Source organism: Jaculus jaculus, chromosome 14, assembly GCF_020740685.1.
Source record: "Jaculus jaculus isolate mJacJac1 chromosome 14, mJacJac1.mat.Y.cur, whole genome shotgun sequence".
NCBI lineage: Eukaryota > Metazoa > Chordata > Mammalia > Rodentia > Dipodidae > Jaculus > Jaculus jaculus.
Genome location: NC_059115.1, coordinates 22,169,675 through 22,195,055, shown reverse-complemented (window position 1 = coordinate 22,195,055; position 25,381 = coordinate 22,169,675). Strand labels below are relative to the sequence as shown.

General features: G+C 47.6%; 1 protein-coding gene and 2 pseudogenes across 1 annotated transcript in view; 2 read left to right on the top strand and 1 right to left on the bottom strand.

The window, feature by feature from the left end:
* Grin2d (glutamate ionotropic receptor NMDA type subunit 2D) overlaps positions 1-25,381 on the top strand; it is a 68,046-nt gene that overhangs the window by 20,236 nt on the left and 22,429 nt on the right. Inside the window, exons 5-11 of the mRNA XM_045133245.1 lie at positions 2,174-2,288; positions 2,435-2,646; positions 2,840-3,008; positions 4,201-4,354; positions 6,988-7,113; positions 7,254-7,483; positions 8,702-8,862. Of these exons, the coding sequence (XP_044989180.1) occupies positions 2,174-2,288; positions 2,435-2,646; positions 2,840-3,008; positions 4,201-4,354; positions 6,988-7,113; positions 7,254-7,483; positions 8,702-8,862 (1,167 nt within the window). The remainder of the gene's footprint in view (positions 1-2,173; positions 2,289-2,434; positions 2,647-2,839; positions 3,009-4,200; positions 4,355-6,987; positions 7,114-7,253; positions 7,484-8,701; positions 8,863-25,381) is intronic.
* On the bottom strand, positions 22,923-23,450 carry LOC101599929 (annotated as a pseudogene).
* Positions 24,830-25,177, top strand: LOC123454572 (annotated as a pseudogene).

Genomic DNA, 25,381 nt, shown 5'->3' with positions numbered 1-25,381 from the left:
TTGCTTGTTGTGTTTTCATTTTGGGATTCAATTTGTTGTTTTCTCTATGATTTCATTAGAGGCTTCCATTGTGGGACTAGGCATCCTTGGTGGAAATCTCTCAGTTTCCTGACTTTTTTTTTTTTTTTTTTTTTTTTTTGCATTGTGGTCTACTCATCTTGGGGAAATGTTTTATTCTATTGAGGGGAAGCAAATATTTGTATTTGTAGCATCGCTAGTTGGTGTTCTGTTTTAGATGTGAACTGGATTGTGTAAAATGGGGTTATAACCACAGATGTGCAGCTTGTGGAGATTGCAAGTACATCAAAGGTACCTGAGGAGCTGGGAGCTCAGGCCTACTCATTCCACTTGCATGTACTTTTCAGCACATGGGGATCAGGGGTTGGGGAACCAGGAGCCTGGAAGCTGGAGAGCCAGGGGCAAGAGGCCAGCTCCCACAGTGGTCTGTGGTCTCTGGCTCAGGGGAATAGGGATTTGGGTACCCAGAGGCCAGTCAATCAGGAAACCAAAGCAAAAGGCCTGCTTCTACAGCCCACACCCAAGGACCAAGCCACCCCAAAGCAGAAGCAGGGGTGCCCAGACCAGAGAACTGGGAGGTGGGGAAGGAACTGGGAGCTCTGGCCTACTCACTCTGCACCTTCTGGGGCAGAGGATCCAGGAGTCAGGGGCCATTTGATCAGAAAGGCAGAGCAAGCTAGCAGGGTCCAGGCAGCCCCAAGCCAGCGGCAGGGGAACTGGAACCAGGGAACTGGCGGGAGTTGGGGGGGGGCTACTCACTCTGTGTGCGCACCCTCCAGAGCAGGGCATCTGTGAGTTGGGGACCACAACTTCTGTAATAATAGTAAAATGTGGGAATTTTCAACAAAGGCCAGGGGACTTTCTATGTTGAGTAGGTAAAATTTATTTTTCTGTGTTTTTTGTTATTGTTGATGTTTGTTTTGAAGCAATATCCTACTCTAGTCCAGGCTAGGGGTAAGTAAAAGTTAAAGGTTCAACTAATAGGAGGAGAAGAGCAGTGGAAGATCTGAGTGAAGAGAGAGAATAGGTGTCCAGGTCCTGGGGTTGGAGCAGTCTGAATGGCTGGAGCATGGTGGCCAGAGGGAGAAAGGGGTGTGGGAGAGAGACACAGGCAGAGCATCCAAGCAAGGAGAGGAGCAGAGGCTTCAGTCTGAGAGTAGTCAGCAAATCCACAAGAAATCTAAGAATTAGTGCCAGGCAGGGGCACAGCATGAGCAAAGGCCCAGGAGCACATGCAGACCTAGTGATGGGGCCTGATAGTGCACAACAGATTAGGGGTTGAGGGGCTGGAGAGCAGGTGGGACCAAGTCCTTGCCTTACTTGACTGAGCTGTTTGGACCTGGGAGTGAAGGGCAAGGCAGGGGAGGTATGAAATCAACATTATGTATTGAAAACCCTCTGAAGTGGAGTACAGACAGGAGGCCAGGCAGCAGGAGGTGGGGGTGAGGGTTCATAAGGGTTATAGGAGATGGAAAGGGGATGGGGCAGGAAGGATGGGGCTTAGGGGCTGGTCGTTTGGATGGAGAGACAGAGTGAGCCCATTGAGATATATGGAATTTCAAGACCCCCTAGGGGCCTCTCACTAGCAGACAGGTCAACTGACCTGAGCCTGCAACATGTGAGAGCTGATCAGGATGAGAGGATGGTAAAAAAGTGGTTTTCACAGGCTGAGAACAACTCCTACATAGGCCTGGAGACAGGACATCCCATGTTCTGAGGTTCATGGCATTCAGTGCTTATAGAGTCAGAAGGTTTCTGCCGGGCGTGGTGGCACACACCTTTAATCCTAGCACTGGGGAGGCAGAAGTAGGAGGATCACCATGAGTTTGAGGCCATCCTGAGACTACATACTGAATTCCAGGCCAGCCTGAGCTAGAGTGACACCCTATCTCAAAAAGCCAAAAAAAAAAAACCAAAGATTATTTCCCATGAAATAATCTGAGACGAGACCTCACAGGCAGTTGTGACCACAGCACACTCTGGGGTCTCAATGCCAAGCCAAATGGTACAGACCTAGTCCTTGGACTCTAGTTCTGACAGCCAAGGGGAGATCTTCAAGGTGAAGGAGAAGAGATTCTATCTAACTATGACAGGGACAGGTCAGACCAAGGACCCATGCAAGGTCCTTATGTAGCATCCCCTTTCTCCTGGGCAGGTACTTCATGAATATCACCTGGGATAACCGGGACTACTCCTTCAACGAGGATGGCTTCCTGGTGAACCCCTCTCTGGTGGTCATCTCCCTCACCCGAGACAGGACATGGGAGGTGGTGAGCTGCCACCCCAATCCCAGGCACCTGTGGGAGAGTGATCTGAGTTTGAGGGAGGATGCTGGGGTTTTGGCCCCTGGGTCTGAGGGAGAAAGAGCACCTGGGAATGCCTCTCAGGAACCTTACTTTCTTTTCCTTTGACCAAGGTGGGCAGCTGGGAGCAGCAGACCCTTCGCCTCAAGTACCCACTATGGTCTCGTTACGGCCGCTTCCTGCAGCCAGTTGATGACACACAGCACCTCACAGTGGCCACACTGGAGGAGAGACCCTTTGTTATTGTGGAGCCTGCAGACCCCATCAGCGGCACTTGCATCAGAGACTCGGTTCCTTGCCGGAGCCAGCTCAACCGAACCCACAGGTGATGGCCTGACCCCAGCCCCCCAGAGCTCCAGCTTGGTGACCTTGGGAAATGCCAAGAAACCCTTAGGCCTCAGTGCCCCTATAAGTATTAACCATAGTTGTAGCTGCTGCCTGGCTCTTCCTGTACACTTTTACCCCCTGGGAAAGCCCAAGGGTATCCCAACCTCTCCAAGCCTGGTCGCTCCCCGCAGCCCTCCACCAGATGCCCCCCGCCCTGAGAAGCGGTGCTGCAAGGGCTTCTGCATCGACATTCTGAAGAGGCTGGCACACACCATTGGCTTCAGCTATGACCTCTACCTGGTCACCAATGGCAAGCATGGCAAGAAGATCGATGGTGTCTGGAATGGCATGATCGGCGAGGTAAGGTGGCCCTGACACATGGGGGAAAGAACCCTGGGGGAATGCACAGGAGGAGCCAAGAGAAGGGGATTCTAGAGCCACGGCTTAGCCTAAGGAGAGGAAGGCCAGGCTGTGGGAGTGAGGTCAGAAGGGATCTTTGGGGCTGACTGAAGGAGGGTGGAATCCCAGATAGGAGGTGGGGTGACATAGTAATTACCTTCTGGCTGCTGGGACAAAACACCTGACCAGAAGCAGCTTATGGGAGGCTTCATCATGGCAGGGAAAGCATGGCAGGAGCAGAGGCTGGGCATCAGACCTTGTCACAGCAGCTGAGAGGTTGGCAGCAAGAGTGGCTAGTTCTAGGCCCAGTGTGGTGGTGCACTTAGGAGACAGAAGTAGGAGAATCGCTGTGAGTTCAAGGTCAGTCTGAGACTACAAAGTGAATTCCAGGTCAGCCTGAGCTACAGTAAGACCCTACATCCAAAGGCTAAAACAAAAACAAAAACAAAAACAAAAAAAAAAAAAAAGAAAAAAGAGAGCCAGGCATGGTGGCACATGCCTTTAATCCCAGCACTTGGAAGACAGAAGTAGGAAGATTGCTGTGTGTTCGAGGCCACCCTGAGACTACATGGTGAATTCTAGGTCAGCCTGGACCATAGTGAGACCCTACCCCGAAAAACAAAAAACAAAAAAAAAGAAAAGAAAAAGAAAAAAGATTGGTCAACACCCAGTGGGCTGGACTAGTAACCCTCAAGATTCCCCCCCCCCCCCCGCCTCCTCCGCCAATGGCACACTTCCTTTAGCAAGGCCCTACCAGCTGGGGATTGAGTATAAGGCTTAATCAAAAGCTCATGAGGCTATGGGGGACATTTCACATTTAAACCACCACAGGCTGCAAGGATGGAATTATTGCTCAGGGAGGGGCTTAAGGTGGAACTCCTGAGGAGGAGCAGGGCTAGCAATGAGGGGTGGGCTATGTCAGACTGGGGGAGAAGCGGGTCTAGGAGGGTAGATTGAGAGACCAGGTTGCTCCTGCCACTGTCCTCCCTCTGATACTTTTCCTGCCATGCTGCTCCCCCTCTACAATCCCCCCCCCACCAGCCTCCTAAGCATCTCTCCCATCCTGTCACTGTTTCCTGGGGGCCCAGGTTCTGCCTACCACAATCTCTATCCCCTCAGGTGGTTCCCTTACCAACTCCTCCACCCATCCCAGGTATTCTACCAGCGTGCGGACATGGCCATTGGCTCTCTCACCATCAATGAGGAACGGTCTGAGATAGTGGACTTCTCTGTACCCTTCGTAGAGACGGGCATCAGCGTCATGGTGGCACGCAGCAACGGCACTGTGTCCCCCTCAGCCTTTCTAGGTGAGCCTGGCTTGGTATAGAGAGCCACACCTACTTAAGGCTGAGCAACTGTTACCACCTGAGTCGGCCCTGGGTCCCATCTTTGGGTCACCAGAAGTGTTTAACTCATGTGAACTGACATCACTTCTGAGCTTCAGGTTCCTAGTCCATAAAGTGGGAGACATGATTTTCCTAGCAGGAGGAATTTGAACAGGAAGCTAAGTCTGGACTCAGGAGTCTTCTCTTGCAGCAGCCTTCAAGGCCCTGCTCTTGGGTTTGTATTCAGTTATGGTGTGTTTTTTGGTCTTTTGTTTTTTGTTTTTGTGGTTTTTTGTTTGTTTGTTTGTTTTGTTTTGTTTTGTTTTTAGTTTTTCAAGGTAGGGTCTCCCTCTAGCCCAGACTGACCTGGAATTCACAATGTAGTCTCAGGCTGGCCTCCAATTCACAAGTGCTGGGATTAAAGGTGAGCACCATCACATCTGGCTGTTTTTTTTTTTTTGGTTTTGTTTTTTAAAGATTTATTTATTTATCTACTAGAGACAGACAGGGAGGGAGAGAGAGAAAGAGAATGGGCACACTCTCCAGCCTTCTTTTTTTTTAATTTTTTTTTTTTATTTATTTGAGATAGAGAGAGACAGAGGAAGAGAATGGGCATTCCAGGACCTCCAGCCACTGCAAACGAACTCCAGAAACATGCACCACCTTGTGCATCTGGCTTACGTGGGTTCTGGGGAATTGAATGGAGATCCTTTGGCTTTGTAGGCCTTAACCACTAGGCAATTTCCCCAGCATCCCTTTTTTAAATATAGATTTTTATTGCTTTTATTATTTTTATGCATTTGTTTGAGAGAGAGAGAGGAAATGGGTACACCAGGACCTCCTGCAACTGTAAATGAACTCCAGCTCTTTTTTAATTTTTGTTTTCTCAAGATAAGAGTCTCCTAGCCCAGGCTGTCCTGGAACTCACTCTGTAGTCCCAAACTGGCTTTAAACTCACCATAATCCTCCTACCTCTGCTTCCTAAGGTGTGTGTCACCATGCCCAGCTGATTTTATTTATTTATTTTGTTTTTTGAGGTAGAGTCTTGCTCAAGCCCAGGCTGATCTGGAATTCACTATATATTCTCAGGGAGGCCTCAAACTCAGCCTCCTAAGTGGTGGGATTAGAGGTGTGTGCCACCATTCTTGGCTAATTTTTTTTTCCAGTGCTGGGGATTGAACCTGGGGCCTAGAGCATACTAGGCAACTGCCTCACCTCTGATTTATACCCAAGCCCCATGCTGGTGGATTGTAGGAAGACATTCTACCTGGACTGTAGGCAGGCACTCTATGGCTGAACCATGCTCCCAGCCCTTCACTGTGGATTCTAAGCATGCGCTCCACGGCTGAGCCCCAGATTTGTTACTGAGCACCCACTATGTGGCCAGGCTCTGGGCTGCTTGCGGAGCACAATGGTGGTGAATGGGACAAATTCTGTCCTCTAAGAGCCCCTGGCCTCCTGGAGAGACAGAAAAATCTTAGAGGGACACAGAGGAGATCACTTCCAATGCTGGATACCAGGAGAAATTATGCTGGGAATCGATGGAGAGGATCAGGTGGGTGCTGGTGTGGACTGCAGAAGTCCCTTTGAGGAGGTGACAGCCCTGAATGGGAGCTGGCAGAACAGGAATGTGGGCAGGTCCTGAGATGGGAACTAGCCTGGAGTTTTTGTGAACCTACCAAGGCATGTGCATATGGTAGGGGAATGTTTAGAGATGGAGGCAGAGGGCTGAAAGGGAGGGGCATAACTAACCAGGCTCTGGAAGTTCCGGTTTGCCTCTCACTGCAGTGCAGACTTCACTCCAGAAGGTAATGTGGATATATGTTCATATGCAAGCAACTGTCTGTGCCAGAGAAAAGATGGGAGCACCCAGGAGACATGGGGTGCAGTCAGGAAGCTGCTGCCTAAATGGGTTGGTGGATTTGTGGTGTATTGAGAAAAAAAAAAAAAAAAAAAACTTAGCCAGGCATGGTGGGGCACACCTTAATCCCACCACTCAGGGAGGCCGAGGTTGGAGGATTGTTGTGAATTTGAGGCCAACCTGAGAATACATAGTGAATTTCAGGTCAGCCTAGACTACAGCGAGACCCTACCTCAAAACAAACAAACAAAAATAAAATAAAATAAAACAGCATCTTCTGAGCTAAGGACCACAAAAGCATGCAAAGGGCCTCTATGGATAGTTCACTTGAGTTCCTTGCTTTCTCTTCAGAGGGAGCAGCCAGGAGATATATCCTTCCTCCCCCCCCCACCATGCCAAGGACTGGGAGGGAGGCTGGGGAGATGGTCTCAGGCAGACTAGATCTGAGCCTCGCAGCATGGGGAGAACAGGCCCAAGCAGCCTGAGGGGCAGGAGCATGGAGCAGGGGATAAAGGCAGTGGTGGGTGAGGAGGGGATGGAAACACAAAGGGTGGTGGCCTAGTGCTGGATGGGTGAGGTTCCCAAGATGCAGAGCCTGGGTGCTGGTCTGGGCACTGAGTGGGATGAATGGAAGGCCCAGGGGGAATGTCAGCCACCTGAAGTAGATAGCTAAACTAGGTGGTGGAACCCACAGAACTAATGGAAGTGGTTCTCCGTGAGAAAGCCTGCCTGACCACTCCTTCCTTGTTGCCAGAGCCCTACAGCCCAGCTGTGTGGGTAATGATGTTCGTTATGTGCCTCACCGTGGTGGCTGTCACCGTCTTCATCTTCGAGTACCTCAGTCCCGTGGGCTACAACCGCAGCCTGGCCACGGGCAAGCGTGAGTCTGTCTGTCTTTCTCCTGCTGCACGTGACCCACATAGAACTCCATTTCCTAGCTGCCTCAAGCAGTAGAGCCAGGTCCTGGTGCCTGAGCACCCTGGCCCAGTGGGAATGGCAGTTCTTTCTGCCCCTCCACAGGCCCTGGTGGCTCTACCTTCACCATTGGGAAATCCATCTGGCTTCTGTGGGCCCTGGTGTTCAACAACTCAGTGCCAGTGGAGAACCCGCGGGGCACCACCAGCAAGATCATGGTGCTGGTCTGGGCCTTCTTTGCTGTCATCTTCCTTGCCAGCTACACGGCCAACCTGGCTGCCTTCATGATCCAGGAGGAGTATGTGGACACAGTGTCTGGCCTCAGCGACCGCAAGGTATGTGGAGGGGAGAGGAGGTAGGGCTGGAGGGCACAGAATTGGCATGTCACATGGCATAGGTCAGAAGAGCTCCTAGGAGATTTCCCAAGAGAAATTCTAAAACCACAGTAATTGAAGGTTCCGGAAGGAAATGAACAAGTTAAATGTTCGTAAGAGCATAAGGTATCCTCCAGTGTTCCAGGAGCAGCAGTGCCAAAGAATATTCCAAACCAGTGTGCCTCTGACACAGCATGACGAACAAGTTTGTATCACATCCAATCCATTGTAAATACATCAGCTAGAATTGTTGGAAATGCAGAAATAACACTTAAGCAATGATGAAACAGAAACTGCAGGCATGGTGGTGCATGCCTGTAATTCCAGCCCTCTAGAGGCTGACATAGGAGAATCCCAGGGTCAGAGCTAGCCTGCCTGCATAATGAGACCCTGTCTCAACAACAAGAAAGGCAGCACCAGATTGTTTATTACTACAGTCAACAGACATAAAACTATTGCACCAAAGCACTCCAAATGCCTACATTCTCAGTTCCCACACTTACCTCATTGCCACAGTCTGCAGTATATGTAGGAATGGCAGCCCCCATGTACTCTGAGACTATGCTGGCTAACCTCCTGTCGCCACCTGCTTAAGAGGGTTGAGCTCTGCGTGGTGGCGCTCGCCTTTAATCCCAGCACTTGGGAGGCAGAGGTAGGAGGATCACTGTGAGCTCAAGGCCTGCCTGAAACTACATAGTGAATTCCAGGTTAGCTAGAGTGAGATCTGCCTCAAAAAAAGGGGGTGGGTGGGTGTGGAAGGATGGCTTAGGCTTTTGCCTATGAAGCCAAAGGCCCTAGGTTCAATTCCCCGGGACCCATGTCAGCCAGATGCACTGGGTGGCACATGCATCTGGAGTTTGTTTACAGTGGCTGAAGGCTGTGGTGCGCCCATTCATATATTTTCTCCCCCCGGCTTCTCTATCTCTCTGTCAAATAAAAAAAAAAAAAAAAAAAGAGGGTTGAGCAGCGGCACTGAGGGAAGCTGTAAGGCAGTTAAGTCTGGTGGCAATAGAATGGGGTAGAATGGTGGGACAACAGAACACACGGCTTGTGGTCTGTGTTTAAGAGCTATTTCTGAATAGAGTGGTTAATATTCCCCAGAGTGCCCCACACATCCAGCAGGTTAAGGGTAGGGGTCCCCAGGATGGGGCACCATAATAACACCCCGTTCTGTCCCAGTTCCAGCGGCCCCAGGAGCAGTACCCGCCCCTGAAGTTCGGAACTGTGCCCAATGGGTCGACAGAGAAGAACATTCGCAGCAACTACCCGGACATGCACAGCTACATGGTGCGCTACAACCAGCCGCGAGTGGAGGAGGCCCTCACGCAGCTCAAGGCAGGGTCAGCGCAGATTCAGCAGCGGGCTCGCGCGCATGCTCAGAGGTGGGGGGGATCACTCCCTGATTCTGAGGTCAGCCTGGGGTGGGCAGCAATCACTGGGGGCTCTAGAAGTGGCAGTTTCCTTGTTTTCGGAGTTCTAGTAGTTACAGATTACAGTCCGGACCTGCCAGGTCTCAGATCCTGACTGGGTGCTTTGTGATCTTAGGCATGTGATTCAACCTCTCTGAACTTGTTTGCTGCTCTGTAAAAGGAGGCTAACAAGAACATCCCTGTTATAATGTTTATAAGGTCGTCACAAGAAGTAGGGGAGAAGGCTCAGCGGGAAAAGTGCTTGCTACACAAGCATGAGGACCTGAGTTTGGATCCTCAGCATTCATGTAAAATGCTGGGCATGGCTGGGCATGGTGGGGCACGCCTTTAATCCTAGCACTCGGGAGGCAGAGGTAGGAGGATCACCATGAGTTCAAGGCCACCCTAAGATTATGTAGTGAATTCCAGGTCAGTCTCAGCTAGAGTGAGACCCTACCTCGAAAAACAAAAAACAAACAAAAAAATTCTGGGCATGGTGGCAAGTAGCTATAATCCCAGCACTGGGGAGGTGGATACAGAGAATTTCTAGGGTTTGTGGGCTGAGCTCCAGATTTAGTGAGGGACCCAGACTCAAAAATAGGATGGAGGGCTAGAGAGATGATGCTTGTTTGCAGAGCCTAACAATCTAAGTTCAGTTCCTCATTACCCATGTGAAGCTGGATGCACAAAATGGCCCATGCATCTGAAGTTGTTTGCAGCAGCTAGAGCCCTGGCAGCCCACTCTCCCTTTAACCTGTGTGGCGGTGCACACTTTTAATCCCAGTACACAGGAGGCAGAGGTAGGGGAATCACTGAGCTTGAGGCTATCCTGAGACTACATAGTGAGTTCAAGATTAGCCTGGGCTAGAGTGAGACCTTACCTTGAAAAAAGCAAACCCAGGCTCCTTGTGCATGCATATGAATGTGCACACACATGCACAGGCACCCATATACGTGCACCCACACACATATAAATGCATGCAAGGCAACACAAGCACACACATGCAAAACCAAAACGAGTAAGTTAATGCACATAAAACAGTATTCAGCATGCTGTAGTGTTTGCTGGCATGATTATTTTGTTACCATTGGGTCAAACCTCATTGCAATGACTACGTGGATGTTTTTGTTTGTTTGTTTTTGTTTTGTTTTTTTCCAAATCAGTTCTCCAAGACATAGAAAGTTAAATTCAGTCTCCAAAGTACAGCCCATGATCACAGCGAAGATGGTCACAAGACTGGGACTGTGGGTAGGTGGTAGAGCACTTGGCATGCCAAAGCTCTGGGTTCCATCTTCAGCACGACACATAAACACACATGTGCAAACACACATCTCTTTCCCAAAATTAAGTGCAGTGATTCTGCATGTCCCTCACTGCCTTAGTCTTTCAGAATGTGTTTCTTCCTAAATCCCTACCCGTCACCCCCGCCAAAGCTGGACAATGAAGAGACAGACCATATTTCCTGCCTTCAGGAGCTGAGGGTCTCAGCTGGCGAGAAAGAGCACTAATGTGCAAACTGCGGCTGCCCAGGAACACCATCACCTTGGGGCTTGGGGCGCGATTCTCAGAGGAGGCAACATTCTAGTAGAGGCCTGGAGCGGGGGAGGCTCCCTGGTCAACTCTGAGCGCTGCAGGCAGTGAAGCTTGTGTAGGGAGTAGAACAAGGTAGGTGTGGAGGGACAGTGCAAAGGCCAGGTGGCTGGAGGGCGGACAGCTAGAAAGGGTAGGTGAGGGACACATGGTGACCCTGAGGATAAGCCAGGGCTAGATATTGTGCCAGTATTGTTGGACATCTCAGAGAAAGACTAAGTGGAGAAGCACAGTCTTGTTGCTAAGTGTCCCGCCTGCTGCAGTGTGAAGAATGGCAGCGGGACCGTAAGGGCGTGGGGCCAGCGTGGGGCCAGCCTGAGGACACAGGTGGGCTTCAGAACAGTCACAGAAGCAAAGCCAGGCTAAGTGAAAAAAAAGCATTAATTCTGTAAATGGGTTTATTATTTTTTATTAATTATGCACTTTACTGTATGAGCATATTATGTGTTGGTCATGTTTTCAGTGGGTTACACTCTTACTTATATCCAAGCTCCCCTGTCCCCATTCCACTGAGGGCCCTCCTGAATGGGATTATTGGTATTCACTGTGGGGTCATGAATGCATCAGTTAGTCTCTGTAGGTGGGACAATGCCTCAAAATACTGTTTTTAAAAAAAAATTGTATTATGAGCTGGGCGTGGTGGTGCACGCCTTTAATCCCAGCACTGGGGAGGCAGAGGTAGGAGGATCACCGTGAGTTTGAGGCCACCCTGAGACTACATAGAGAATTCCAGGTCAGCCTGGGCCAGAGTGAGGCCCTACCTTGAAAAACAAAAACAAAAACAAACAAACAAAAAAAGTATTATATTTATTTGAAAGTAAGAGTACATGGGTGTGCCGGGGCCTCTGGCTGCTGCAAAGGTACTCTAGATGTATGTGTGCCTGGCTTTACATGGGTGTTGGGGAACTGAACCCGAGCCAACAGGTTTGGCAAGCAAGCGCCTTTAACACTGAGCCACCTCCCCAGTCTCTGCAAACAGTTTTTTTTTCTAATTAATTTATTTACTTATGAGAGAAAGAGACAGAGAGAAAGAGAGAATGGGCACACCAGGGCCTCTAGACACTACATATGAACTCCAGACACATGTGTCCCCTTGTGCATCTGGCTTACATGGGTCCTGGGGGGTGGAGCCCAGGTCCTTAGGCTTCACAGGCCAAAGCCGAAACCGCCAAGTCATTTCCCCAATCTCTCTGTAAACGGTTTTAAAGAGTAGTTTTGTGCCAGGTATGTGCTTGTACTCGATAACGATGATCTTTAGCAAAGCAGGTACACTTCCAGGATTGTTTAGGAAGCTTCAAAACAAAATGAGAAGTCCAGAGATCTTGTCATCCAGGCATGTAGCACAGTGAGGTCAGCCTAAGCTATAGGGTCTCAAAAAAGGGGGTGGTGGTGAGGTGATGGCTCAGTTAGTAAAGTGCTTGCATTGTAAGTGTGAGGAACCTAAGTTTGAACCTCAGAACCCAGGCTTAAAAAAATGGTCACTGTAGTATATACTTACAATCCCAGAGGATTGTGGAGAGGTAGAGACAAGCCGATCCCTGGGGCTCACTGACCAGCCAGTCTAGCACACTTGGTAAGTTCCAGGCCAGTGAGAGACCCTTCTCAAAAAAGTAGACTGAGGGCTGGAGAGATGGCTTAGTGGTTAAAGCACTTCTCTGCAAAGCCTAAGGACCCAGGTTCAATTTTCCAGGTCCCATGTAAGCCAGATGCACATGGGTATGGAGTTTGTTTGAGGTGGCTAGAAGCCTTGGCACACCATTCTCTCTTTCCTCTCTCTCTCTAATAAATAAAGATAAAAATTAAAAAAAAAAAAGGTAGACTAGCTAGGAATGAAGAGTGGTGACACATACCTTTAATCCCAGCACTCTGTAGGCAGAGGTAGGATCATTGTGAGTTTGAGACCAGCTTGGGTCTACAGAGTGAGTTCGAGGTCAGTCTGGGTAATAATAATAATCAAACTAACAGGGCTGGAGAGGTGACTCAGCAGTTAAGGTGCTTGCCTGCAAAACCTAACAACACAGATTCGATTTCCCAGTATACATGTAAAGCCAGATGCAAAAAGTGGCACATGCATCTGGAATTCATTTGCAGTGGCTGGAGGCCCTAGCACACCCATTCTCTCCCTCTCTCTTACAAATAAATAAATAAATAAAATTTTGCTTTTAATTTTGCCATGGGCTGGTGAGATGGCTTAGTAGTTAAGGCACTTGCCTGCAAAGCCTAAGGACCCAGGTTCATTTCCCCAATACTAACATAAGCCCAATGCACAAGGTGGCACATGCATCTGAGGTTCTTTTTGCAGTGGCTAGCAGCTCTGGTGCATCCATTCTCTCTCTCTCTCTCTCTCCCTCGTAAAATACATAAATAATAATAAATAAAATATTTTAAAGTTTTTCATATAGACCTTCTCACTCCTTTTGTTTGCCTCATGGTCAAAGGAAGGTTACTACCCCTCCATGGAGCACACCATAGTTCCAAGCAATGGAGGAGAAAGTGGAGGATTTTCTCCTGGCAAGCCTCTGCTGTTTCACTGGGAAAGTTTGGCTTTCTCAGAGACCTCTGGCTGTCTGTCAGAACCTATCAGATAACCACTCAGAGCTGTACAAAAGCTGTGCAGGAGGAGGAAGTTCTGAAGGAAGATATTGTCACCATGGGTTTTGCTACCCTACCAGCTCTTGCTCTCTGCTTCTCTGTCTCCTCTCCCTTTCTGAGGGTCACATGGGCTCTTGTCTCCTAACAGCCTTCCCTTTCTGAGACCTCTGCCTTATCTCCTGCAGTGCTGTGTTCTGCCCTCTTCAGCCTAGACTCCTCCTTCGCCCTCCCCCACCCCGCAGCCCCGCAACTTACTCCACTGGTGTTGCTGAGGCACTAGGCAGGCACCCCAAAAAACTATTCAGGATTACCATGGGATATAGTTTATAATCATGGAAAATGTTAATAAAAATTTTTAATTAAAAAAAAAAACTATTCAGGGCTCCATGCCACAGCAAACTATGTGCTTCATAAATCAGGCAACTAGAATGCTGGGCCATACTTTCTTGACAAATATACCTAGATAACTAGAAAGAAACCAAAGTTGAAGTTAAGAGCTTAACTGTAAATGGGGCATGGTGGTACATACCTATAATCACAGGCTGAGGCTGCAGAGGGAGTTCCAGATTAGCCTGGGGATCCTGCTGAAAGAAAAAATAAGGCCAGGGATGGTGGCATACACCTTTAATCTCAGTATTTAGAAGGCAGAGGTAGGGTAGGAGCATCCCTGTGAGTTCAAGGCCAGTCTGAGACTACATAGTGAATTTCAGGTCAGCCTGGTCTACAGTGAGACCCTACCTTGAAATACAAACAAGAAAAAAAGAGGGTTGGCTGGGCGTGGTGGTGCACACCTTTAATCCCAGCACTCAGGAGGTGGAGGTAGGAGGATCTCTGTGAGTTCAAGGTCACCCTGAGACTACATAGTGAATTCCAGGTCGGCCTGGGCTACAGCAAGACCCTACCTTGAAAGAAAAAAAAAAAGGGCTGGAGAGATGGGTTAGCCGTTAAGGCACTTGCCTGCACAGCCAAAGGACCCAGGTTCAATTCCCCAGTACCCGTGTAAAGCCAGATGTATAAGGTGGTGCATGCGTCTGGAGTGCATTTGCAGTGGGTAGAGGCTCTGGGAGGCAGAGGTAGAAAGATCACCGTGAATTCAAGGCCAGGCTGAGACTACCCAGTGAATTCCAGATCAGCCTGGACTAGAGTGAAACCCTACCTCAAAAAAGGAGAGAGAGAGAGAGGGAGAGAATGGGCACACCAGGGCCTCTAGCCACTGCAAACTCCAGATGCATGCATCACCTTGTGGATCTGGTTTTATGTGTGTATTGGGGAACGGACTCTGAGTACTTAGGCTCTGCAGGCAAGTGCTTTAACTGCTAAGCCATCTCTCCATTCGCCCTTCTTTTTTAACTTAATTTTTATTTTATTTTATTCATATTCATAACAGGTTATATACTCATTTATCCCCTTGCCTCTGCACCGGTTACCTGGGAGGTCATCTTTAGTGGGGTTAAGGTATTCACTGTGAGGTTACTAAGGCCTCAGGCAGTCCCAGTGGGGTAGGAGGGTGGGGACCATGCCTCTGGGTATTCTTACCCACTCTGGTTCTTACAGTATTTCTGCCTCCTCTTCCGAAATGTTCCCTGGGCAATAGCAGGCCTGTTATGGCAGTCTGATTTAGTGTTAAGTTCTCTGTAGCCTCTGGATTTCTGCTTTGAAAGGCTTGTTTGTTTGTTTGTTTGAATTTTTTTGTTTTTTCGAGGTAGGGGCTTGCTCTAGCCCAGGCTGACCTGGAATTCACTGTGTAGTCTCAGGGTGGCCTGGAACTCAGGGTGATACCCTGCCTCCTGAGTGCTGGGATTAAAGGTGTGGGCCACCATGCCCAGCTAGGCAGGTTTTTATTGATCACTGTTGTCATCATCGCCCTGGAACTGGTTGTCAGGCTAGCAGCTAAGAGTAGTATCATTGTCACCACTTCTTGTGTAATTTCTCCTGGGTCCCAGACTCCCCCCCCCCACTTTTTTTAAGAAAGAGATAGGGAAAGGCAGAAAGAGAGAGAGAAAGAATGGGTGCACCAGGGCCACTAGCCACTGCAATTGAACCCCAGATGCATGCACCACTTCGTGCATCTTGCTTTATGTGAGTTCTGAGAAACTGAACCAGGGTTGTTAGGTTTTGCAGGCAGATGACTTAACCGCTAAGCCATCTCTCCAGGCTCCAGGTGTATTTTGTGCATGGATGTTAGCTCAGTTGGTAGAGTGCTTGCCTTGCATGCATGAAGGCATGGCTTCAATCCCCAGCATTAGAAAACATAAAAGGACCTCTGAGCTATATTTCAAAGACTTAATAGCCCCATCTGTGAAGTCCATCTGGAATGCCTTCTTTATCTCTCCCCTTATTTTCCTTCCACCTTATCTTCTGTCTTCTTTTCCTCCTCTCCCTCCTTTCTTCACCTCTTCTCCCTTCTCCCCTGCCTCTTCCTCTTCTTCTTCCCCTCTTCCTTCCCACCCCCACCTCCTCTCCTTTCTCTTAAACGGCTCTCCGTCATCTGCTCCTTTGCCTACCCACCTCCGCCCACACTGATGTCAGCCTGGCTCTCTCCCGTTGAGGTCTGCATGGTCTTGGCTCTGACTTGCTTCCTGGGAGTCAGGAACATGGGTTTCTCCCCTCAGCCTGGCTCGGAGCTCCTTTTGCTGATTCAGTTCTCTTTATGGACCATCTCACCAGCCCAAACGTGTCTGCCCAGCTCCAGAGCCTAGAACTAGAATTGGAACCCACACAAGCTCTGTGTTGGGGAACTGGAGGCTGTGCCAGCACTGTCCAGCAGGAATGCAGTCACATTCAGTAGCTATATTGAAAGACAAAAAGAAGCAGGGAATTAGAAGTAGATGCAGTCACTCTAAGAGGCCTGGCTGTCCAAGCTGGGGCAACCTTGCATTATAATTTCACTCTCTCATCTAGTATCTTCCTGCACCCCTGGCCAGGAGGAGAACAGTCCTCCCCCCTCCTCCTTTTTTATGTTTTTGTTTTTTGAGGTAGGGTCTCAGTTTAGCCCAGGCTAACCTGGAACTCACTATGTAGTCTCAGGGTGGCTTTGAACTCACAGAGATCCTCCTACCTCTGCTCCTGAGTGCTGGGATTAAAGACGTGCGCCACAATGTTCAGCTCAGTCCTTCCCTTTTATCCCCCTAGAGACCTTCTTTATCTCCCACTCTCTCCTACATTGTCTCCAGAACTTCTCTCACACATGAATGTCCATTTCCCCCAGAAATTCATAAAAAGGACCACCTTGCTTTGTTCTAGGGATTTCCATGGCCTGCCTGCCTTCCCCTCTCTGGGTTCAGGAACCCACCAAGCCATGTTGGCATAGTGCTACAACTCCCCTAATAAAGCTTTAACTCTAAAAAGGCATTTTGTCTCACTGCCTCTCATCAACCAACCTGTCTCTCTATTTAAATTGCCCATCACCTGGAAGTTCATTTTCCTATGTTTTACTCAACTCATTATGTCTACAATATTACTTGGACTTAGCCCAGGTTGGCCTAGAGCTCAGATGCTTCTGTTTTGGCATCCCAAGTTCAAGGATGATAGGCCTGGGCTACCACACCAGTGGTTGATACCTTTTTGTTTACATTTCTCCCACATTCCAGTGTGCCTTTCGGGCCCACAGCACACTTAGCTACAGGCTGCCCCTTCTGGGAGGCATGGAGCTCCCCACGGCAGCTAAATTTCTCACTGACCCTCATGCTCAGAAGCCGTCACAGGGTCCAGATCTCATACTCCAGGATTCTTTACTCCATACCCCCAGTCCTTTCCCTAGCCAGCTGACACTCATTCTGCTTTTCTCTCTCCATTCCCTTCCTCTAGGAAGGCTCTAGGGATTCCTAGATCCTTCCCAGGGGAGAGCAGCCCTACCCCCACCGTGACTTCACTGGCACCAAAGTCAAGAGTGTTCTCTAAGCCTGGCTCTTCTTTCTCCTCTCTGTTCAGCACTCAAGGTTAGAGAAGGAGCCCTCGGGCAGGAGAGGTGGCACTGGCCTATGATCCAGCACTCAGGAGACCATGGTAGTAGGATGGAAAGTTCAAGGCCAGCCCAGCTACATAGTAAGACCCTGTCAAAAAAGAAAGAGAAAAGCCAGGTATGGTGGTGTATACTTTTAATCCCAGCACAGGGGAGGGGTGGGGGGCAAGGTAAGTAGATTCAAGGCTACCCTGAGACTACATAGTAAATCAAGGTCAGTATGCGCTAGAACAAGACCCTACCTCAAAAAAAGAGAAAGATAGCTGGAGAGATGGCTTAGCGGTTAAGCACTTGCCTGTGAAGCCTAAGTACCTCAGTTCGAGGCTCAATTCCCCAGGTCCCACGTTAGTCAGATGCACAAGGGGGCGCACGTGTCTGGAGTTTGTTTGCAGTGGCTGGAGGCCCTGGCGCGCCCATTCTTGCTCTCTATCTCTATCTGCCTATTTCTCTCTCTGTTGCTCTCAAATAAATAAATAAATAAAATAAACAAAAAAAAATTTTTTTTAAAGAGAGTGCTGGAGAGATGGTTCAGCAGTTAAATGCACTTCCTTGCAAAGCCTGACAGCCTGGGTTCAATTCCCCAGTACCCAAGTGGTGCATGTGTCTGGAGTTCATTTGCAGTAACAGGAGGGCCTGGAATGCCCAGACTCTTTCTTTATCTGTCTCACTGTCTCTTTTTCCTCTCAAATAAATAAATAAAAATATTTTTAAGCTGGGTATAATCCCAGCCCTCGGGAGGCAGAGGTAGGAGGATCACTGTGAGTTTGAAGCCAGCCTAGGACAACAGAGTGAGTTCCAGGTTAGCCTAGGCTAGAGTAAGACCCTACCTCAAAAAAAGAAAAAGAAAATGAAAAAAGAAAGAGAGAGAAGAGGACAGGGAGGAGACAGGAAGGAGGAAAAATTGGGTGGCAAGAGTAGAATGTGATTAGTCAGAGAGAACTGTTCTGTCTCACACAATGAATCCAAATCCTGCCTCTTTTCTGACTTCAGAGAACCAAGAACACCTGTACTTTTTTCCATACAAAAATGTCAGCCACATACCCAGACTTTATTGAGTAAAAATAGCGTGAGGCTATATCTCATGTCTTTTTATAGATTTTTTTTTTCATTTAAAAAAATTGAGGTATATGTTGGTTCTGGTGGTGCCTGCTTATAATCACAGCTCTGAAGAGGCTATGGCAAAAGGATCACAGCAAGTCTGAAGCCAGCTGGGGCTACATGATGAGTGAGACCACATCTCAAAAAGCTAAATAATAGGGCTGAAGAGATGGCTCAACAGTTAAGGCACTTGCCTGTAAAGCCTAATGACCCAGGTTCAATTCCCCAGTACTCACATAAAGCCAGATGCACAAAGTGGTACATGTATCTGGAGTTCATCTGAGTGGCTAGAGGCCCTGGCACACTCATTCATATTCTCATTCTCTCTCTCCCTCCTGCTTGCAAATCAAGAAATTTAAAATAAAATGTTTTTTCGAGGTAGGGTCTTACTTTAGCTCAGGCTGACCTGGAATTCTCTATGTAGTCTCAGGGTGGCCTCGAACTCATGGTGATCCTCCTACCTCTGCCTCCCAAGTGCTGGGATTAAAGGTGTGTGCCACCATGCCCAGCAAATAAAATATTTTTAAAAAACTAAATAATAGGACTGGAGAAATGGTTTAGTGGCTAAGGTGCTTGCCTGCAAAGCCAAAGGACTCAGGTTCAATTCCCCAGGACCCATGTAAGCCAGATGCACAAAGGGGCTCATGCATCTGGAGTTTATTTGCAGCAACTGGAGGCCCTGGCACACCCATTCTCTCCCCCTCTCTCTGCCTGTTTCTCTCTCTTTCTAAAATAAATAAAGAAAAATAAAATATTTTTAAAAAACTAAATAATAGAGTCAGGCATGGTGGCTCACACCTATAAGCCCAACACTGGGGAGGCTGAAGTAGGAGGATTGCTGTGAGTTTGATGCCAGCCTGGGCGACAGAGTGAATTCCAGGTCAGCCTGGGCTAGAGTGAGACCCTGCCTCAAAAAAAAAAAAAAAAAAGTAATACTGACTTAACTAAAATTTTAATATAAAATTAGGTGTATGCACAGTGAGAGACAGTAAGGGACACATACAGTCCACTGCATCACACACATCTGGGTCATGGATCCACACACTCAGATTAAGGTTTGGAAAACTCCCAGCTCCCCAGATGGCTCAACCTGCCTTGGTCACCTCAGCATTAGCAGCAGGAGCTAGTGTGCCAGACTTGAACATCATCTCAACAGCAAGGGACAGGCACCTTAAGTTTGTGTCTGACTAGGTTTACTCAACCTCAGGGCCAGGACATTGGCTGGTTGCTGGACATGCCATTGAGTATACTGTCACACAACCATATCACACTACTTCCCTTCCAGAGCTGGTGACATTGACTGATCCCAGCTTGTCATCGTGAATGTGTGGCTGTGGACTGTCTCAGATAGGGCTTTGGGCATCTGACATGGATAGATCCCACTGGGCATAGTCAACAGTGCAGGTGCAAACCAGATGTGGTGGTGCATGCCTTTAAATCCCAGCACTTGGAAGGCAGAGACAGGAGGATCATGAGCTCTAAGACAGCCTGGGCTATACAGTGAGCCCATGCCTCAAATTTCCCCCAAAATCTAAAAAAAAAAAAAAAAAAAGCCAAGCATGGTGATGTATGTATGCCTTTATCCCCAGCACTCTGGAGGCAGAGGTAGGAGGATCACTTTGAGTTCCAGGCTAGCCTGAAACTACATAGTGAATGCCAGGTCATCCTGAGCTAGAGTGAGACCCAACCTCGAAAACAAACCAAAGGTGCAGGTGGAATGGGTTCTCAGCAATACGGCAGGAGAGTTCCACTTCTCCTGAGTCTTGATACAGCATGGTGTCATCCCCATTTTCCTCTTAGCTTATGGGGTGTTTGTTACACATCAAGTTATACTGGGTTTTTCTTGTTTTGTTTTTCAAGTTAGGATCTCATTTTAGCCCAGACTGACCTGGAATTCACTCTGTGGCCCCAGGCTGGCTTCAAACTCAGTGATCACCCTACCTCTGCCTCCTGAGTGCTGGGATTAAAGGTGTGTGATGCAGAGAGCTGGAGAAATGGCTTAGCGGTTAAGGTGTTTGCCTGCAAAGCCTAAGGACCCAGGTTCAACTCCCATAACTCATATAAGCCAGATGCACAAGGTAATGCATGAGCACAAGGTGGCATGCCCATCTGGAGTTTGATTGCAGTGGCTAGAGGCCCTGGTGTGCCAATTCTCTCTCTCTGTCTCATAAAATAAAATAGTGTTTTTTGGTTTTTTGTTTTTTTTCTTTTAAGATATGTGACACCATGCCTGGCTAGTTATATTGTTTTTTTTCTGGGGAGGGGGTGGTTTGTTGAGGTAGGGTCTCACTCTGGTCCAGGCTGACCTGGAATTAACTATGTAGTCTCAGGGTAGCCTCAAACTCTTGGCAGTCCTCCTACCTCTACCTCCCCAGTTCTGGGATAAATGCATGCACCACCACACTTGGCTTTTTGTCATTGTTTTGAGACAGAGTCTCACATAGCCTACCTAAACTGGTCTCAAATTCACTATGTAGCCAAAATGACCTTGAACTTCTGATCTTCCTGCCTCACTCTCCCAACTGCTGTGGATACAGGTCGGGCCCACACCTGGCTTCAAGTTCTGTTGTAACTCCTCTGTGTCACTAGTGAGTTTGCAGGGCTGGATCTAAGTTTCCCTGGAGGCTGGAAGGACACTGGCTCCTGGGAAGGTCCCAGCCTCTCAGCTCTGGTCACAGGTGGCTGTCTCCTCTCTTGTGTCCCGCCAGATCATCTTCCCTCCATGTCTCAGTCCTAAACTTCTTATATTTAAGGACATCAGTCATGTTGGAAGAACTCTGTGGCCTCTCCTCTCTTGGCTTTTCTTACAAACACATTCACATCCTCAGGTCCTGGAGGCTTGGCCTCCAACAATAAATTTGTAGAGGGGACTCAGTCCAACCCATGATGTTTCATGACCAGCTATAACAGTCAGCCTCTGGTCACTGGGATGAACCTCCAGACCAGAAACAGTTTATGGGAGGAAGAAGGGATTTAATTGAAGCTTACAGATTCAAGAGAAGTCCCATAATGGCAGAAGAAATTGGCCCCCCTTACCACAGATCCAAGCAGAGACAGAAAAAAGCCAAAAGCCACATAAGTGTATATCAGGAACTCCAGGCAAAGCTCAGGCACTCTGCATATACTTAGACTGGAATTCCAAATCCACCCCTACACCTTAGCACTGGATCCTAGGATTTGACCAGTGACACCTCCTCCAGCCAGTTGTCTAGAGCTCTAAAGGTGAATCTTTTGGGGAAGATCTACTCAAACTACCACACCAGCTTAGGTGACTGTTAGTTACTAGGCTCTGATGCACAGCAAGATTCTGCCACCCCAATGTTATCTTGGTGCAGGCTGGAGCCTGGCCTCTGCTTGCTGTGCCTCAGGGGACACAGGGAGAGACTGGGGCCTTCCCCATCACCGTCTTCCCAAGAAGCTTCAGAGGTTTGTAAAGGAGGTCTGTTTCTTACTGTCACCTCTTGTTTTCTGTTGATGTCCTTTCCCCCCACTATCCCTTAGATTTTTTCCAATTTTTAGGTTTTTGTTTTTTGTTTTTTTTTACTTTTTAAAGATTTGTTTAATGAATAATTTCCTTGTAGAGGACATAAGATTTCTACCAATTACATAAGAACACATATATTTGCATATACATTACCTTGTTGAACAAAGATCCTCTTCTGTATACTCAAACTCATAAACACGTCTAAAATTGGCAGTACCTATTATTTATTTTTATGGGTAGATTGCCCATTTTATCAACTTCTCATTCATGGAAAGAGGTTCTTGGTTTCAGAGTGCCTTCAGGATATATATATATAATATATATGTATGTATGTGGATGTATACACACACATACATACATACACACACACATATACATACATACATACATACATACATACATACATACATATATATATATACACACATATATATATATATATATATCCCGATTCCAGAAGGACAGAACTGCCCTGCTATCCATCACACGGCATCTACTTACAGCTGCCAGACATTTTACAGTACTCTTCTCCTGACGTCAACACACAGAACACACAATGCAAAAGGATGGTCCCAATCTTGTCAAACTATATTTTGTTCACTCTTCTTCAAATAAAAATTTCTACTTCTTGTCTTTTGCCATGCCCTTTCCCTTTCTTCAGTTGCTCTCATCTGGATTCCTGCATAACATTTCAAGGGTTGAAGGCCCATATTCCCACCAAAGGAAATCATCTTCCCAACAATTTTCCCCAGTCACCTGTGATCTGACATTCTTTTTTTTAATATTTTATTTATTTGAGAGAGAGAGGAAGAGGCAGATAGAGAGAAAGAGAATGGGCATGCAAGGTCCTCCAGCCACTGCAAACAAACTCCAGATGCACGTGCCTTCTTGTGCATCTGGCTTATGTAGGTCCTGGGGAATCGAACCAGGGTCCTTTGGCTTTGCAGGCAAGTGCCTTAACTGCTAAGCCATTTCCCCAGCCCTGATCTGACATTCTTTAGCCTTTATCAAGCATGTGGCACTGCTTAATACTGTTCATTTATCTTTTCACAAGTTTTTGAGTTATCTTTGATTAGATTGCAAGCATCTCACAGATTCCTATATTGTTTTCCCTATATTACTCATAGGCCTACATACTAGATGTAAAATATTGGTTTTATGACCCAACATATATAAATTTAGTAAACAATAATTTTTCTCCAACCAATCTATATTATTTGTGGAAACGTGGATATTCCGCTAGGCAATAATTTAAGTGTTAGGCATCAGAACTCATCAGATGATTCCGTGTCCCAGCCACAGGACTGAAGCTGTGCATCCTGTGGGACCTCAACCTCCACGTCACAAACAAAATTTGGATCATCTCTCTTCTGATTTTTCTCAAAAAGTTCATCCATGATGCTCTTCCTTTTGGCGAGCACTTTGTCATCTAGTGTGTTCAGGTCCTCCTCAGGATCAATGGTGGTTTCCCCACACATTTGTTCCATCGTTTCTGCCAAGCTCTGTCCTTGTAAGTAACCTCGTGAAACACTGCCAAGCTCTGTCCTCATAAGTAACCTTGTGAAACACTGAACAGCTTCTCGAGCTGCTTCAGGGACCCCTGCTCCAGTACCGCATGTATCGTGGTTACTCTAGTTGTTCAGTGGCTCTGGTCCAATCTGAAAATGTGGAAAAGCTCCGTGCTGGCGTGACCCACTGGCAACTCTTCCCCTTGGCTTTATTCTCATAAATCACGATGAAGCTGGAGGCTGGAATCTAACTCCACATTTCTTGGTAGTGTATGTCATTTTCATATATACTTCATGGTAAATCATAGGAAATACTGATTTTTCAGCAGACATACTCTTCCCACTTGGAGATATTTCACCTGGAGCCTTCTGTTGTACCCCAACGTCCACCAGTACCCACTCTGTACCCTCTAGACCTGCTCACGGATGCCAATCACCAGGACCAGGGGCGCGTCCATCCACTTGTTTCTGGACCAGTGACTGTAAAGACACTGACCTGTGTTCCCCACGGGCATCTAAGTGGGTACAGATTTCCTGACACAGACCCCATTCTTCCCCCCTAGTTTTCACCCCATGAGAGGATGAGAGAGAACTGGCACTCCAGGGCCTCCAGCCACTGCAAACAAACTCCAGACACTTGCATCATCTTGTGCATCTGGCTTACGTAGGTTGAGGGAGTCTAACCTGGATCCTTGGGCTTTGTAGGAAAGTGTCTTAACTCTGAGCCGTCTCTCCAGCCCTCAGCTTAGATGTTTTTTGTTTTTGCTTTTTTTTTTTTTTCCCCCGAGGCAGGGTTTCACACTAGCCCAGGCTGATCCAGAACTCACTATGTAGTCTCAGGATGGCCTGAAACTCATGGCGATCCTCCTACCTCTGTGCTGGGATTAAACTAGCTCAATTTTTTTAAAAAAATGTTTTATTCTTCTGAGAGGGAGTGGGAGGGAGGAAAGGAAGGAAGGGGTATACCAAGGCTTCCTGCCACTGCAGACAAACTCCAGATGCACATGCCACATTGTGCATCTTGCTTTACATGGGTCCTGGGGAATCAAATTACAAGCAACCACCTTTAATGGCTAAGCCGTCTTTCCAGCACCCCCATCTTTTTGTTTTGTTTTTAAAAAATATATTTATTAACTGGGCGTTGTGGTACATGCCTTTAATCCCAGCACTTGGGAGGCAGAGGTAGGTGAATCACCTGGAGTTTGAGGACACCCTGAGACTACATAGTGAATTCCAGGTCAGCCTAGGCTAGAGTGAGACCCTACCTTGAAAAACGATTTTAAAAAATTATATATATAATTGCTGAGCATAGTGGGACATGCCTTTTTCCCCAGCACTTGGGAGGCAGGGATAAGAGGATTGCCATGAGTCCAAGGCCATCCTGAGACTACATAGTGAATTCCAGGTCAGCCTGAGCTAGAGCCAGACTCTACCTCAAAAAAACAAAAATAGAAGCCGAGCGTGGTGGCACATAACTTTAATCCCAGTACTCGGGAAGCAGAGGTAGGTGGATGGCTGTGAGTTTGAGGCTACCCTGAGACTACATAGTGAAGTCCAGGTCAGCGTGGACCAGAGTGAGACCCTACCTCTAAAAAAAAAAAAAAAAAAAAAAAACCACACCCAAAAAATAGCTTTTCGGGGGTCAGTGTTTAGAGGCACTCAGAATGGTCCAGCGTTTGACATGCCATGGTAGGCTTTCCTACAACACAGTGTCTAACAAAACTAGACTGTTCCGAACCCCTGGTAATAGAATTGTTTACCTATATTACCAAGAAGGTCGGGAAAGCACCAAAGTCAGCATGTGCCCAGGCCGACTTCGAGGGGTTCATGCTGTGAGACTTAAAGTCCTTATGAGGTTGTCCAAAACCAAAAAACATGTCAGCCGGGCCTATGGTGGTTCCGTGTGTGCTAAATGTGTCTGTGACAGGATTGAGCGAGCTGTCCTTACTGAGGAGCAGAAAATCGTCGTGAAGGTGTTGAAGGCACAAGCACAGAGTCAGAAAGCTAAATAAATATGAAGCTTCTTTAAATAATAAAAACCAAGGCTTATTCTGTGGCTTTATGCTAAAATATTTTTAAAAAGAATAAATATATTTTTTTAAATTTTTTTAAAAATTTATTTATTTGAGAGCAACAGACACAGAGAGAAAGACAGATAGAGGGAGAGAGAGAGAATGGGCGCGCCAGGGCTTCCAGCCTCTGCAAACGAACTCCAG